At 27.0% G+C, this 16381-nt stretch overlaps 1 protein-coding gene across 1 annotated transcript; it reads left to right on the forward strand.

Moving 5' to 3' along the window:
- Positions 1-6448: 6448 nt before the first annotated feature.
- On the forward strand, positions 6449-15441 carry LOC100209249 (2-oxoisovalerate dehydrogenase subunit alpha, mitochondrial). The gene is made up of 10 exons (XM_065806076.1): positions 6449-6628; positions 7061-7216; positions 9109-9195; positions 9507-9615; positions 10595-10756; positions 10956-11100; positions 12388-12449; positions 12794-12935; positions 13041-13139; positions 15034-15441. Exons 1-10 carry the CDS (start codon positions 6500-6502, stop codon positions 15275-15277), a joined length of 1335 nt encoding a protein of 444 aa, XP_065662148.1. The 5' UTR covers positions 6449-6499; the 3' UTR covers positions 15278-15441.
- The last annotated feature ends 940 nt before the right edge of the window (positions 15442-16381 follow it).

A 16381-nucleotide genomic window follows, 5' to 3' on the forward strand; every position in this document is an offset into this window, starting at 1 on the left:
AAGAAACCGCTGATTTCACTAAAAAACCAGAAGAAAAGACTCCTGTTTGCTACATCTCATATTGACTAGAATGTGCAGAAATGGCGATCTGTCCTGTTCAGTGATGAATCGAAGTTCAACATCATTGGGAGCGATGGCATTTGCCGTGTACGTCGACCGGCTAGAAAACGCCTCGATTTACGTTACTGCCATAAGACCGTGAAGCATGGTGGAGGCAATGTAATAGTCTGGGGGTGTTTTTCTGCTAACGGTCTAGGTCCAATACATCGAAACGATGGAATAATGGATCGTTTTATGTATAAAAATATCCTGAAAGATGTTATGTTACCTCATGCTGAATGGAATATGCCAATAAAATGGGTTTTTTAGCAAGACAATGATCCGAAACACACTGCAAAAGTAGTCGAGCAGTGGTTTCAAGACAACAACTTATCGGTGATGGATTGGGTGCCTCAATCTCCGGATCTCAACCCTTTCGAGAACCTGTGGGAGATCGTTAACCGCAGAATTAAGCGTGAAGGTGTTCGTAATAAGGATCAACTGTTTGAACAAATCCAAAAGGCCTGGGCAACGATTCCACAAAGTTTCATTGATCACCTGATCGAATCTATGCCTCGAAGATGCAAGGATGTGATCAACAACAAAGGGTTCGCCACGAAATATTGATAGGGAAATACAGCTTGGTCAACATTTTGTCGAGTTGCACTTGTTTTGTCCAGAAGGAAATCAACTTTTTTTAATACTTTTGATTAATTTATTAATTTTCGTGTACAAATAATGAACTTTGTGATGAATAAAACTTGAAGAACTTGGTCTCAAAACAGTTACATAGTTATTTCTCTAAATTAAAAAAATGCAGCACTTTTATATAAAGAAACTAAATTAGCGTTATTTGGTTGCACTTGTTTTGTCCGATACTGTATATGTGGACATATATATATAGTCAATTTATTTATTTGATTTTATATTTTTGGTTTATTTATTATTTATTGTTTTTAACGATTTTCATGTGAGTGTGTTTTGTCTATAATTGTTAAATGTGTTGATTTTAATTAGTTTATTCTTGTTAAAACTATTGTAATCATCAACAAAAAATAAAGTTTTTAAATTAAATTAGATAAATCGACTAAAAGCCGACTAGTCGAAAGTCGCACTTAGTAGACTTTGAAAAATCGAACAGTCGATTTATTCGACTATGGATTTCCTACTAATCGACTTAAATTCGATTTAGTCAAGTAATAATTTTAAAATCTTTGTATCTTTTTATTCAATTTTTTCAATTTTTAACTTTGTTCATTTAATAACAATAATATTATAACTATTGTATATATTTTTTTTTGTTTACTCTCTTGAAGTTTTATAAAATTGATAGCATGTAGCAGTATTTATATTTAAGTAAACTTGCGGTTATGTATTTTAATAATTTTTCTTTTTTTATGTTTTTCGCTATAGGGTCTTCCATAAAGTACATGCGCAGGTATAGGGGGAGTGGGAGTTGCCCAAAAACATACGAATGGGTACAAAGTGGGAGGGGTGTGAGAATCTTACAGACAGCGAGTACGTACGCGGTTTGACTATCCCTCGTTCTCTATCTCTCTCCCAAAACTTTTTTTTATTAACAAAAGCATTTAAAATAATTCGACTGTCGACAATTTAGTCGACAGTCGAATTATTAAAAAGTCGTAATAACACTAAAATGAAGAATAATGGTTTCAATGCGCTCTAAAGGTTTATTGAGCAAATGGTATGAAGTAACTAAAATGCGTCAAAATAAAAATTATTAATTTTGAAACTCAAGTCTATAATTAAATTTTTATAAAGTCAAAACGCATTTTTTTATTTATTTTAAATGCTCTTAAACATATTATTATCGGAAAAAAAAACACAATAACGAGAAACATAAATGTATTTAATTGAATTTAAAAGTGTATTCGTTTAGGCAGCTATAAGCAGCCCATTTATAAACCACGAGATCAATACCATACTGGTCTTAAATGGTATAAAAATGAAGGTTGTTGACAAAGATTGATTCATCGGTTTTAAATGAATTTAAATTTTTTTTTCCACTTAAAGTTAACAATGTTTTCTTTGTGAAAATATTTATATAAAATTCAAACACAATAATTTTGTTATTTTATTTAAATATTAACATAATAATATATAAGTTATTAATATGGTAAAAAAAAAAAATTTTGTTCTCTAAAAATAGAAAAGAAGTTGTTGTTTTTTTTTAAAAAAAAAAAAAAATGTTTCACACTTTTTTGTTGTTGATAAAAGTGATATTAAAAGGCGTTACTTAAATAACAAATATGATATTTTATTGCAAAACTTATACTGGCTCATTAATATGTTGAGCAATTCTTTTTAAATTTCGCCGCTTTTTAAATTTCAAAATTTCAAAATTTTTTTCTTTGGTTTTACCACTCTTTAAACCACAATGCGTTCTACAAAATTAGTACACTATAAAATTTAATAATCTTAAATACAATTTATTTTTAACTTTTCGGGAATATTTTACATTGCAGCAAACAAACAATGCAAATTTTCCAGCCTAAAACTTGCAAAAAATAGCACTCCAATGGCCAAGCATTGCTAACTGTATGAAACGTAGTGACCAAAAAAAAATCAAATATTCAAATGAAATTTCCTTAAAACAAAAAAAAGTTCAAACTGGTTTAATGGTAGACGAAGTTATTCTTAAAAATATACTTTCTCAAGATATAGAAGCAGAGGATGAAATATGCTTTTCATCCGTTTCATCACAAACTCCAATTGAGTCATTATTTTGAATTCCATATTCTTGTAAAAGCCAAAGTAGGTCTACTACCTCAAGAATTAGAAACAGTATAAATTAGAATGAATTAGAATGAACTTCCTTAAAACAACTGCCTTCTTCAGCAAGAGTTCAGTTCATACCTCAGAGTAATTAAATGAATTAGACAAAATAACGAATGAACAATCAGTAAATGTTTAATAAAGTGGTTATAAATTTTGAATGCATGGTCTAGCCATAAATAATTTACATAAGGAAACTGTAAACTAAAAAATAACTTCAAACTAAAATCATGATAATCTTTTATATGATGACTCACAATTGAATTTAGAATGTGCTGTTTATGGTGCTGGATGCTCACTGAGACTTTTTTTAGTAAGTTGTAGATCAAGTGTCTTACAAAATTGCGTCCTGCAATTAAAATACCTTACCGTGGTATGTTGTCTAATTTCTTAATTGAAAGGGTTTATAACAAAACCTCAACAACTATTAAAGAACTTGTCATAAATGCTTCCAGTGTTAAAATGAAGCAACATAAGAAAAATCTAGCTTAAAATTATACCACGGCTTTATATAAATTTTGATCTATGCCTTAGCCAGGGAGTCTCAAGATTTAAATTATCTTGAGATCTTCACGATAATTTAAAATTATCTTGAAGATCTTGAGACCTTCAAGATAATTTTAAACTTTGTATAACAATGTGTATAGTTTACAATTTTAATAACTTAGAATTTGTATTATATGTATAAATAAGAGTTTGTAAATAATTAAATAAATTTCTCAGTCAGTAATAGTAGTTATTTACTTAATGGTTTATTGATTACTGTATTTTACTAATTGCAGGAATGAACCATTAATTTTGTTGTAATAATACCTCAACCAGTATTTTGGACTAGTATCAAAACAAGTAATCTATGTTAAAAAGGTTTGTTAAAAGTTCAATTATATCTATTTGTTATGACATTATTTATCAAATAGAATCATCATATTTAGTATATGAGTAGTCTTAATATTAAACAGCCAAGTATTTTATTTCAATATTTCTTTAGATGGGCTCAATTATCCAAGATATGAATAGTCTTCACAACAACAGGTTAGTACTGCGGAGATTAGCGATAAATTCAAAACCTACTGTTGTCAGAAGAATTCTAGGATAAAGTAGATAGGTTTATTAAGTCATTACAACCTATAGCCATAGCAATTGCAGCAGTCGAAGGAGATCAGAATTTTTTCGGGTTAACAAAATTCTTTTCTGAAAAATATTCGTTGCAACCTAATACTAAAAAATGAGCAAGTGCTTTGGTGAAAATAATAGTCAGAGGAAAAAAAAATTCCATATACAAAACATTCACTAGGCTGCAAATTTAGTGGCTCCGAGATGTAAAGGATATCTCTAGAGATATCATATCTTTGGAGATGTCATATTTCAAGCGATATGATACGATGAAACAGTAAGTTCTTTACTATTTAATCTTTATTTGATTGTTTTTTTATACTGAAAAAAAAACAAAAACATTCTGAAAGTAATATAATTTTTTACTATTAAAATTAATTATTAATTGATTTAAACACCTATTTTAGATTGATACCTTAAAAACTCTTTGTAATTTAAGAAAAATGGAACCTTCAATTAAGTACTGTGATGACAAAGTTTTGAGTGAGACTGCTGACTATAGATTTGAACAAGAACTTCTTTCAAAACCTTTTATTGGGGCTTTAGTAAAACACACATCTCCTAGAAGTTAATAGAAAGAAATATATTGTTCATGTGCTCGAATACTCCTAAAAAAACAATGCTATAGCGGAGTTCCAAAGGACTTATATAGGCATTTTGAGTGGTTCACTGTAGTTTTGCTCATTGCTTACTTAATGAATCATTACTGGCAGCCGTAAAAAAGTTCTTGCTGATAACTAGCCACTTTACGACATGTTGGAAAATAATCGTCTGGCCACTTATAGCAGATGCTACTAATGGTCCACAAAGTAATTTATCAACGAAACTCCAATAAACCGCTCAAAATGTCTTTACAGGTTTCACTAAAAATTCGCTACAAAAATATTTTCCGGGCTGTCAAGTATTGCTAGTAAAACTTAATTACTTCCATCAACAAGTGAGATAGTTAAAAGATCATTTAATAGGTAACTTTGGATCAATAATCAAAAAGGGATAGATTAACAAATAACCAAGTATCAAAATTAATTTTTATTTCTCATAATTTAAAACTTAAAAATCAAAAATGTGATACAGCATCTTCAACTACTTAATATCAAAGCCAAGGATTTAATCAAGGAAATCTTACTGTACAAAGTTCAGAGGAATACTTATCAAGTGAGTCAATTTACAAACATTGGCATTAGTGCAAACTAGCATAAGTGCAAACTGACAAAAGTTCAAAGCAATTGCAAAAACTAGCATAGGTGCGCCGAAAAAATTTGTAAACATTGACAAAAGTTCAAGTTGTTACCGTTTTAGAACATTTTGGTTTTTCTCTTGAATGGAATTAAATCTCTTTAAAGAAAAAGTTTAAAGAAATCATTTTGCCTCTTGATGATTTGTTTTTGTATTTTTTATGTATGTATAAATTATATATGTGTTAAATTTATGAGGTTTGTAATTTACGAGCGGTAAATTACAATCCAATGGACTCTATTCCATTCGTATGCAAAAAAAGCGATGGAGAAATAATCTACCCCCTACGATTTTAAATACAACTTTTAAACTAAAACCTAACAACAAATGCGGTATGAGAAACATAAATTTTTTAAATGAGCCATTTTGTCATACCAAATTTAATCAATTTTACATTGCTTATTGTTGTTCCCATCTATTGGATAAAATATTGTTTTGCGTAACTTTGATTTACCAACTTCCTTTTACCTTAACCTAAAGCTTAACCTAAAAAAATGTATTCGTTCACTTGATAATATAGTCAGATACTTCTAATGTACTGAAAATTGTTATTCAACTTGGATTTTAGTCCTTTTTTTATTTTTAATTTTTAATATCTTTTTAAATATGGTAAACTTGTTTTTATTTTGTTTGTTTGTGCATTATAAAGTTCTGACGACAAGATTTTGTGATCTTTTTTTAAATCCTGGCTAATGTTTCTTTTTCAGCAGTTTATGTATGTAAGCATCTATACATTTGTATGTGTATGTTGATAAATGTTGTAACTATTTTAATTGTAACACGATATATATGGCATATATAATTGTACTGTAACATATTAATGTAAGCAAAATTTAAAAAAAAGTTTTCGAACTCTTTTGCAATGTTTTTTTTTTTTACTAAGTTCTATTCTTATAGGTCCGTTGATGAAGCATTAACGTCATTAGCAACCGTAAAATTATTTTGTAAACTTAATTTGGCCGTAAAAACTATTTAAAAACTTTGATTATGAATATAAACGTGAAAGATTAATACACATAAATAAAATTATTTTTTAGCATTTTGAGAAATTGTTCAAAGTTTGGATGCCATCAAAATCTTTTAACTTAATTTTGTTATCTAATAAATAACAGTTGGTGCTAAGTACTTACTTGGACTACTTTACCCTAAATATCAAACGGTAGTTAGAAAAAAGTGTCGGTATGACAAATGTTTTTTATTTTTAAAAACTAAGCGTTGCGATTTATTTCAAACGTCAAACATCGTCATTGGAAAAAAGTGCCGGTAAATTCGTTTTATTGTTATTTCAGTATTTAACGTGAGTTATGCCAGAAATATGCATTCCACGAGAAGAATATCCTCTTTTTTGATTCTTTCTCAAAGGTTGGCATGTAAAAAAACATGTTTTTTAAAAGTACTTCCAACTGTTGATGGCAACCGTAAATTATCCATTTGTAGTGTAAATGTAAGACGCCTAATATTTTTATATAAAAACTTGTTTGTGAACTAAAAACGATTGAATTTACTTTAAATCTCCTGAATAAAAACTTTAAGTCATACGTTCTGAATAACTTTAAGTTGTACGAGTACAGATTATTTTTTGATGATTTATTTAATGAACAATATAAAACGTAATTATTGCAAATCTTGTATTATTTCCTAAGAAAAGTCTTTGTAAAAACTCATAAGTTTAATTATTATTAACTTCCAATCAATTTTTTTTAAAGTTTTCTTTTGATTTTGGAATTTCCTAATTTTTTTATAATATTTTACTTACCTGTGTTATGCACAGACTAAATGAATAGGATCCGAATGTGAAACAAAATTTTTTTGATATGGATGAGTTCTAAACTTTATTTACTGCATAAATATGTCATACATTTTATATACTTTATAGTTAAACAAAGGGGAGTTTCCAGATTTATACCCAGGAACTGATCTAAAGATTACAAATACACTAAAAATCTTAGATCCTCTGCAACAAGAAGGAATACCGGTTTATCAAGTTCTTAATGCTAGTGGAGAGGTTAAGAATAAAGATGAAGACCCCAAGGTTTGTTTATAAATTTGAGCAATGTGCTATATTTAGTTATTTTTAAGTTATATATAAAAAACATTTTTCACCTCTTATGTAGAGATCTATCTTTATTATATTATAAAGATAAAGTATACGATATAAGAATTTTAAAATAAATAACAATGTTTATAAATTATGATATAATGGGATAGTTTTTTACCTATATATTAAGTGAAGGTTTTTCAAGCTCATTATAAATACTGTCTTTGATTTTAAGTTTGTCAAGAAGGAGACTGAGTTAGTACTTATGGAATTTTTAAATTTAGGAGAGAATGAGAAGTGGGAGTATGTAAGGTTTTATCAGAGTTAATATGTTCAAAAATCTTTGTTGTATAGTGCTGGTTTTCTCAAAAATTTTGAGATTATAAAGTTATTTTTTTCTAACTGCATTTTTTAAGTCGTCCTCAAAACCCAACACTCTACTTTATTTTTAGTAACTTTTGGGGTTCTTCAAGGTTTTATCCTTGGTTCTTTATTGTTTTTTTTATCTGTATTAACAAATTTCCTGACAATCCTACATCTAAAATGGCCCTCAGTTATTTACTGCCAACAACTATTGCAATTTTGCTGACCTTCCTATATCAATGAATGGCAACCCTCTCACTGAGTTCTCTTCTTTACGTCTTCTTGGACTATCCTTCACTCTTTTTTTTTTATTTTTATATTTTTTATTTTAAACATCTTCGTTTCCAACAAGGCTGCAAGCAGCCACTAATTAAAGTTGGAAGTTACTGAAAGAGAAAAGATGAAGATTGTAGAGCAAGATAACGATTGACGGACAACTTAAAGGATTGCAAATTATATGAATCAGGAAAACAAGATAAAGGAAGCGAGTTCCAAAAAGCCGATGTTCGAGGAAAAAAACTAGACGAATAAGCGTTTTTGGAGCACTTAGGAACAGCCACAGAAAAAGGATGAGACTTAATTGAATAACAAGTAACACGAGAATGAATTTTAGTGTGAGCCCTATGCTGTAGCAGAAGTGAGATCCTTTTCAAGCTCAAATGCCACCTCCAAGCAATCAGAGAGTGTTGGTTTCTTATCACAACAAGAATAAATGGTAGTATCATCAGCACTCTTATGAAAACCATATATACAATCAATTGCAAAGTTAGTATCAGTTAAAGTTACTACTCTCTATGCATGGGTTTCTCTTTTTATTAAGTAAGGAATAACTCTTATTTCCAATCTTTCTTGGAAACCATATATCAAATCCATTGCAAAATTGACATCTGTTAAGGTTGCATCTCTTTATCATGCTCACCACTTTCTAACTCAGGATATATTCTTTATCTCTATAAATCTCAAATTCATCCTTGTATGGAATACTGTTGTCATATCTGAGACGGATCATCCAACGATTCTCTTTCTCTTTTAGACAAGGTTCAACCATTATCACATTGTTGTAATGTTGCTTCTCTTTCTCTTTTCTATAAATACTATAATGGGCACTGCTCTAAAGAGCTAGTGTCTCTTTTGCCATCTACTAAAATTCATTCTTGTGTTACTCTTCATTTAAGTCTCATCTTTTTACTGAGACTGTTCCTAAGTGCTCCAAAAATTCTTATTCGTCTAGATTTTTACTTGAACATTGTTTCTCTGGAATTCGCTTCTTTCATCTTGATTTCCTGATTTGAATAATTTGCAATCGTTTTAAGTTATCTGTTAATCGTTATCTTGCTCTATAAACTTCATCTTTTCTCTTTCAGTAACTTCCAACTCTAATAATGGTTGCTTGTAGTTTTTTTTGAAAGTGAAGATGTTAAAAAAGAAGATTTTTTTTTCAGTATTTTTTTTATTTATCTAATGGAGCTGATAATTAAAATAATTTAAAAAATTTTTTTTTAAATAATAGCTTTGAATTATAGGTTGAAAAAAGTGTTTTGGTTAATGTTTATAAAATGATGATTCAGCTTAACTCAATGGATAAAATACTTTATGAATCACAAAGACAGGCAAGTGAGATTCAGTAGTTTGTTCAAATTTTAAAATTATTTTTATAAATTCCAAATAAACATTAACATTAAATCATTTTTATCACATTTTTAACACCTTTATGGTATTAAACTCTATTAACATACCATTTTTTACATTTTGAAGAAATATTAAAATTTTATTTTTAAGATAACACGGTAAATTAAAAATGCTTATTTAAAATCTTAAAATTATACACTATCTTAAAAATGGGTAATTTGTTAAATTTAAGTTATTTTTTGTATGTAAACCAAAATAGATATTTGATATTTTATAGTTGTTTTTTAACTAGGGTCGAATTTCATTTTACATGACATGCTATGGTGAAGAAGCAATACATTTTGGTTCTGCCAGTGCATTAAATGATGTGGACTTGATATTTTCACAGTATAGAGAACAAGGTATCTGATGTTAATAAGATCTGCATAATTTCATAGTTTGTTAAAAGCAACAGCTCAAAGAATGCCTGTGTTTTTTGAGCTTTGAAACTGCAAATTTTTACAAGATTTTTCTTTCAATTGTAAACAGTTATTAATTTTTTATTGAGTTCTATTTTTGGTATATCTATTTCAAAATTTTCAAGTTTTTTTTTTAAAACTATTAATGCAATAAAATAAGAATTACAAACAAAAACTTTATTAGTTTTTTCACATTAAAAAGTTTGTTACATACATATATTTAAGGCATTTCAATATATATTCACAAAATTTAATAAAATTATTACAACATTTTGAGATATGGATTTTTATATAAATGCTTCAGTTTTAAAGTGTTTTAATTTTTTATTATATAAATTATACACTCAGACGAATATAAGTAGAATAAAATTACTCAGGTGCAAAGCTTTTCATGATTAAGCAACTTTTACAAAGGTTAGAGTTAATTGCAATGAATTTTGTTTACAGAAAAGATGGCACTGAAAAAATAAAAGTTTCCTGATAAATAACTGGTATTGATAAAACAGCTTAAAAAAAATATCTCTGAAATTGTAAAGAGTTAGACACTCAAGTTTGATCTTTATTTTGAAATTTAAGTATGAGTCACATATAGTTAGCATTGTTGAATATAGAAACTACGTCATAGTTACCATATATAAACTCACATCATAATTATCAGTGTTGAATATAAGAACTAAATCATAGTTACTAGTGCGAATATTAGAGCTACATCTTCAGCCATATTTTAAACATCTTAGTTAAAAATCTTAATTACATATTATTGTTACTGTACAATCTATATCTAAGAGCTATTTATAAAAATACCTCCTAACAGGTAGTATTATAGTTATAAGAAGGTAGTAAAATATTATTTTTTAATTTTATAATAATTAAATCTCAAAAGGGTTAAATAGTTAATATAAAATGACTTTTTATTTTACAGGTGTTTTAATGTGGCGTGGTTTTCCATTAGAGAGTTTTATGAATCAATGTTATGGAAATGAAAATGACCTTGGACTTGGGAGACAAATGCCAGTGCATTATGGGTCTAAAGTTCACAATTTTGTAACAATTTCATCTACACTTGCAACGCAAATGCCAAACGGTAAATATTTCTTTTTAATCTTTTACTTACTTCAAAACTCATTTATAAATGAGTGAACTAAAGTTAGGATGTTATTTTATGTCAATATATGAAAATTGTATGGTTATTTCATAAACTAAATTTTGAAATCTCCTCATCATCATTAACAAAAATATTTACAATAATATATTGTTTTGAAAAATATATTTTTACATTACAGCGGTTGGGGCTGCATATGCATTAAAAATGCAGAAATCTAATAGCTGTGCAGTTTGCTATTTTGGTGAAGGTGCTGCAAGCGAGGGTGATGCTCATGCTGCTTTTAATTTTGCAGCCACATTAGATTGCCCTGTTATATTTATATGGTATGTTTAACAAATTTTTTATGCTTATTACTTATTTTTATTTGTAATGATATTTTTGTATCTGCAACATAATAATCTTATACATGAGATTTAACAGAGATCTAGTGAATAGTGAAGTATTAATATTACATCCTGCATGTGGCTTTGTGTCTTGATATGCTGGTTGTGTCATTAGCCCTAGCATAATAACATAATATAGGCTAATATAACATGGCGTGTTAGTCTATGCAACTGTAACAGTGTCTGTTTTTGTTTGAAAATAGAACAAGTAAATTGGGTTGGTCATTTTTTAATAAATTAAATAAGGTATTAAAAAACTTACAATAGAAAATACCCCCTGTGAACTAGTAAAATAAATGTGATTTAATACAGTATCTGTTCTAAAGGTATAATACAAAATGATGAAGCACTTGAAATTGAGTTTTGGGGGAGTAGAGAAAAATATTGGTTCTACTGTAACTATTTGATTTAAGTAGTGAATATATGGTGATCTGTATCCTCAAGATTAAGTTGCAATATCCAATAATGTTTTAGGGAGCCTGAGACCTGCACCGGCACCATTTGTTAAGGGCCAGTTTGTGCATCAAAGGTCTCATTGTCTGCAAAGTCAAATTTGTCTTTACAAAGGTCACTTTGTCTTTACACTTGTTACTAGTTATGAATAATAATGGTATGGAAATAGTAAAATGAATAAAACTTTTACATCACATTACACAATTTTTTTAAAACAGTTCTAAAAGTGAAATTAAGTTTCAAAATTTTTTACAATCTGTATACTTTATGACATCTTAGGCTATTTTTTGATCAGACATTTCATGACTAGAATGTAGATTTGACTCAAACTTTACATTTATCTTCTTAAAAATAAAATTTTCACTACTTTCAATATAAAATTAATTTGCTTAAAAAGATTTTTTTTTTAACATTAAACCTAAAGTATTTTGATTCTGATTTAAAAACAGCAAAAAGGATTACAAAAATCAGCAAAACATCAAATGGTTACTTTTGATGTTCTGCTGGATTTATTATAATAAACTAAATTAAAAATTTAAATAAAAATTTTTGTTTTTTTTGTTTTGCTTGTTTTTGTTTGATTTATTAAGTATATTTAAAACAATTATTTTAAGAAAACTTTGAAAACTTTAAAAAATAGTACTTTTATCAAGTTTTAAAATGCTTATTCATTGGTATTAATAATATTTATATTATAATATTAGCAATATTATATTTTGTTTATTATTATTTATTGCTGGTTATAATTTTTAAATTTAAACTGTTTTTGTTTAGTAGAAATAATGGTTATGCTATATCTACTCCAGTTAAAGATCAATACAGAGGAGATGGAATCAGTAACAATTGATTGTTTTTACATACTTTAAAGATTTTAAATTTGAAATTAATTTATATGTTAAATCTATTATTATAAGATATAGAATCTATATTACAGATAAAACTGATTTATAAAATTTTTAATTCAAACATATGAATTTAGAAAAATTATAAATAATTAACATAATATAAAAAATGTAAAATGTATAGTTTTTATTTTGCTCTTTTTCCAATATTGCCATCCAATATCATTCCATATAAAATTATGATATAAACTTATAAACTTTTCTGTCTGGAAAATTTTTGCAAGTTAGTTATATTTGTTGCTTACATTTTTGCTTCAAAAAATATTTCTTTCAATAAGGTGCTCGTGGATCAGGGTATGGAATTCCCACAATTAGAGTTGATGGTAATGATTTTCTAGCTGTTTACAATGTAACAAAAAAAGCAAGAAGTATTTGCATCAATGAAAACAGGCCTGTTTTAATTGAAGCAATGACATATCGGTTTGTAAATTTAATACAAGTTATATTTTGTTGCTATTAATGTTATCTGTTATAAACTTTTTAGATAGGAATTTAAATAAATGAGCTATATTTTCATTAAATCAGGGTTGGACACCATAGTACCAGTGATGACTCAAGTGCATATCGATCAGCTAATGAAGTAAAATATTGGAAAGATATTGACTCTCCTATAAATAGATTAAGGTTGGTTTAAAATAAGTTTTAATTTCGAATTTGTTAATACTTATTTGTTAGTATATAAATAAAATTATTGAAAAAATATATTAAACTATAATTTGTATTTATTTAAGTTTTAAAGTTATTCATTTTTTTGGTCAAAAATTTTTTTGCTATCATAAAAATTGTTTTTTCTTTCAGAAAAATTGTTTTATGATAGTAGTAATGTTGTTAAAAACTAACTATAATAGTGCAATGCTTGATAATCTGAAATGATTTAATTTATTTTTATTGACCCGAGTATCATATACTGCAACTACCAAATATAGTTTATAAAACGTCCAAACAGCCTGTAAAGATTCATTGCAAACTCTCACTGCTTGTCAAGGATGTATTGAACTGACTAATTTGAACTAATTTTTGAGACTGAATGTGCACTGATACAATATAGTGTATTCAATGGAAAATTTGAAATAAATAATTAATTTTTCTCTTATAATCTAATTATATTATACAATTCATTTTTTGATGCAATTGTAAAGACTACAATCATAGGTTCGACTAGGCCAACAGTAATAAGAAATTTGCTGTCATGACTGGCCATTGTCAATTTGGCGGTTTAACTTGTTTACTAACATTAGTTTACTAAACATTAGGTTAATAACATTAGTTAGTGGTTTGCAATTTCGGTCAAAAAGAATTGGCAATGATAAAAGGTGATGAATCTGATTTTTCAAGGTCTTTCCAAATTACATCTAATAATTGCAAATTGTTTAAATTTAAATTGAAAATTTAAATAAGATTCAAATAAGATAGTTAATGTCTTTATTTGGTTTTAAACTTTTGTTAAACTATGGTTTACTTTTCGTTTAACCTTGGTTTGACTTCTGGTCTAACTTTGGTTTAATTTTGATTTAACTTTGATTTAACTTTGATTTAGTTCTGACTTAATTCTAGTATAATTTTGGTTTAACTTTGGTTTAGTTTTGATTTAATACTATTATTTATGGTTAAGTAAACAATGCACAAGTTACTGATCATAAATAGAAAACATTTTTGAGGGTAGAGGTTACTTAAAACTCATTGTTCGATTAAAAGATTGAATTCAAACAGCACTTTTGATCAGGCAAATAATTTTTAATTTCTGAAATTAACCTATGTTAACTTATTTGTTTTTAGACTTCTAAAAGTTAATTTATTCTTACTTTAAGTATTCTTATTTTGAACTAAATTTTAAAAATTTAATTCAAAAGCATAAAACAAATTTTTTATAGTTTTTAATAAAATAAATTTTGATTGAATGTAATATTTTATTTTTCATTTTGATATTAAAATGTCATATTATTTTAGTATAATTACAATATTTATAATGGCAACACACATTGGGCTATGCAAAATATAGGTTGTTATAAGTTCAATTGAGGACTTCACATAACCAAAACAGAACATAGTAAATGCAGGGCGACATCAAGTTGATTGCACAAAAAATATTTTGTTAAGGAATTAGTTTTTAGGAATAGATTTTGTAAATTTGTCTAATATATGTTAGACTTATATAAGGCAAATTTATTCCTAAAAAAAAATAGTTTTAGTATTATCAGCTTTTTGTTGGCCTGTGTTTACTATGTCCTATTTTCCTATGTATGTCCTATGTAAAGTTCTCATTTGACCTTATAATTTATAACTTATAAAATTTTTGAAACTATTGTATAGAACTATATGTTCTATATAGTTTTTAAAAAAATTCATCTTTAATTATACAAATCTAGAATTTCAAAAACTTTAAAAAATTAATTTCAATTTTACAAGGTTAGAATATTTAATAAATATAAAAATTTAAATATTTAAATTGCCATATTTTTTAGTACTAAAAAATTATGTGCATGAAATGTTACTAAAAATTAAAATTTTTTTCTTCTAGAAATTATTTGGAAAACAAAGGCTGGTGGTCTGAGGAAGAAAATGAAAACTTGAAAAAAGAAGTTCAAAAAAATATAATGCAAGCTTTTTTGAAAGCAGAGCAAGCTAAAAAACCTGCAGTAATAAATATGTTTTCAGACGTTTATGATTCCTGGACACCTAGAATAAAAAAGCAGTATGAAGACACTATGAAGCATGTTCAAAAATATCCAAATGATTATCCCACAAATAAGTTTGCAACCTAAATAAATATTTTTTATGTTTTAGCAAATAGTTATGAAGTATGACATTATAAATTCTCATAACCCATGAAACATTGTGATCTTTTCTTACTCTATAAAAACTTCCAAACGATTTGTAAAATCCATTAGATAGATTGAATTAAAATATAATGAAATTTATTTTATAACTAAAGTTTGTTTTTTTTTAAATAAAAAAAATCAATAATGATAATAACATTGTAATGAAAAAATATAACTTCACATTTGTTGATACACACACATGTACTAAAGCCCCATGCAGCAGGGTATTTCAGTATGGCGTTACAGTGCTTATCTAAACACGCATTTATACTGTTTGCTTAAAAATGTCAAAAATACATAATATTACTGAAAAGTTTTTATAGGTTGCTTTAAAAAAATTTATTTAAAAAAAGTTAATACATCTAGTGCTTTATTATTTAAAAATTTTATTATAGTTGCAACAACAGTCACACAACTAGAGAAAGTTCCTATATTTTTTCTAGTAGTAAGATCGTCATAAAAAAATGTCATTGAGCTAATTTTTGGTTAAAGAAAAATCACCATCTAGTCAAGTTGATAATAAACAAAGCTATCAAAGGTATTTTTACTTTCGTTAGCACCTCCTAACAATGTTAAAACCTAAAAACTAAATAGTACTAATAGTAACAGCTCCATCCTCATCTTTGAATCACAAACCAAAGTTTTTTCTTTTCCAAAGTTTTCAATAATATTTGGTTGAAGTTCATCAACATTGGTAATATATATATATAGCTTTTTTACCTAGTTTAAGCACATATAGACATGTAGATAGATATTTAGATATATATCTAGTTTTAATCTATAGATTATGTATATATAAAGATATGATAATCTAAAGATTATGGATATATAAAGATATGATAAGTAAAGGTGACACAAAAGCTGGGCTTAAAAAGATTTTGCAGTTCTTAATACCAAATGGTGATCACTTTTGATCAGCTTTAACACAATGGTGTTAAAATTGATTCTATAAGTTATTGATGGAGTCAGCTTATATAAATAAATAATTTTTTTTTGCTGTATTTTGCCAGCAGGGGTGTGTCTTGCAACCTTTAATGCCAGACTATT

The sequence above is a fragment of the Hydra vulgaris genome, chromosome 09 (genome assembly GCF_038396675.1).
Source record: "Hydra vulgaris chromosome 09, alternate assembly HydraT2T_AEP".
In the NCBI taxonomy this organism is placed as follows: domain Eukaryota; kingdom Metazoa; phylum Cnidaria; class Hydrozoa; order Anthoathecata; family Hydridae; genus Hydra; species Hydra vulgaris.

What these genes read in the sequence shown, in the direction of transcription:
- LOC100209249 (XM_065806076.1), top strand. Translation starts at nt 6,500, where the DNA reads ATGCATTCCACGAGAAGAATATCCTCTTTTTTGATTCTTTCTCAAAGG. An exon ending in TTCACAGTATAGAGAACAAG is followed by an intron (nt 9,616 to 10,594) that starts GTATCTGATGTT and finishes TTTATTTTACAG; the next exon opens with GTGTTTTAATGTGGCGTGGT. An exon ending in TGCAACGCAAATGCCAAACG is followed by an intron (nt 10,757 to 10,955) that starts GTAAATATTTCT and finishes TTTACATTACAG; the next exon opens with CGGTTGGGGCTGCATATGCA.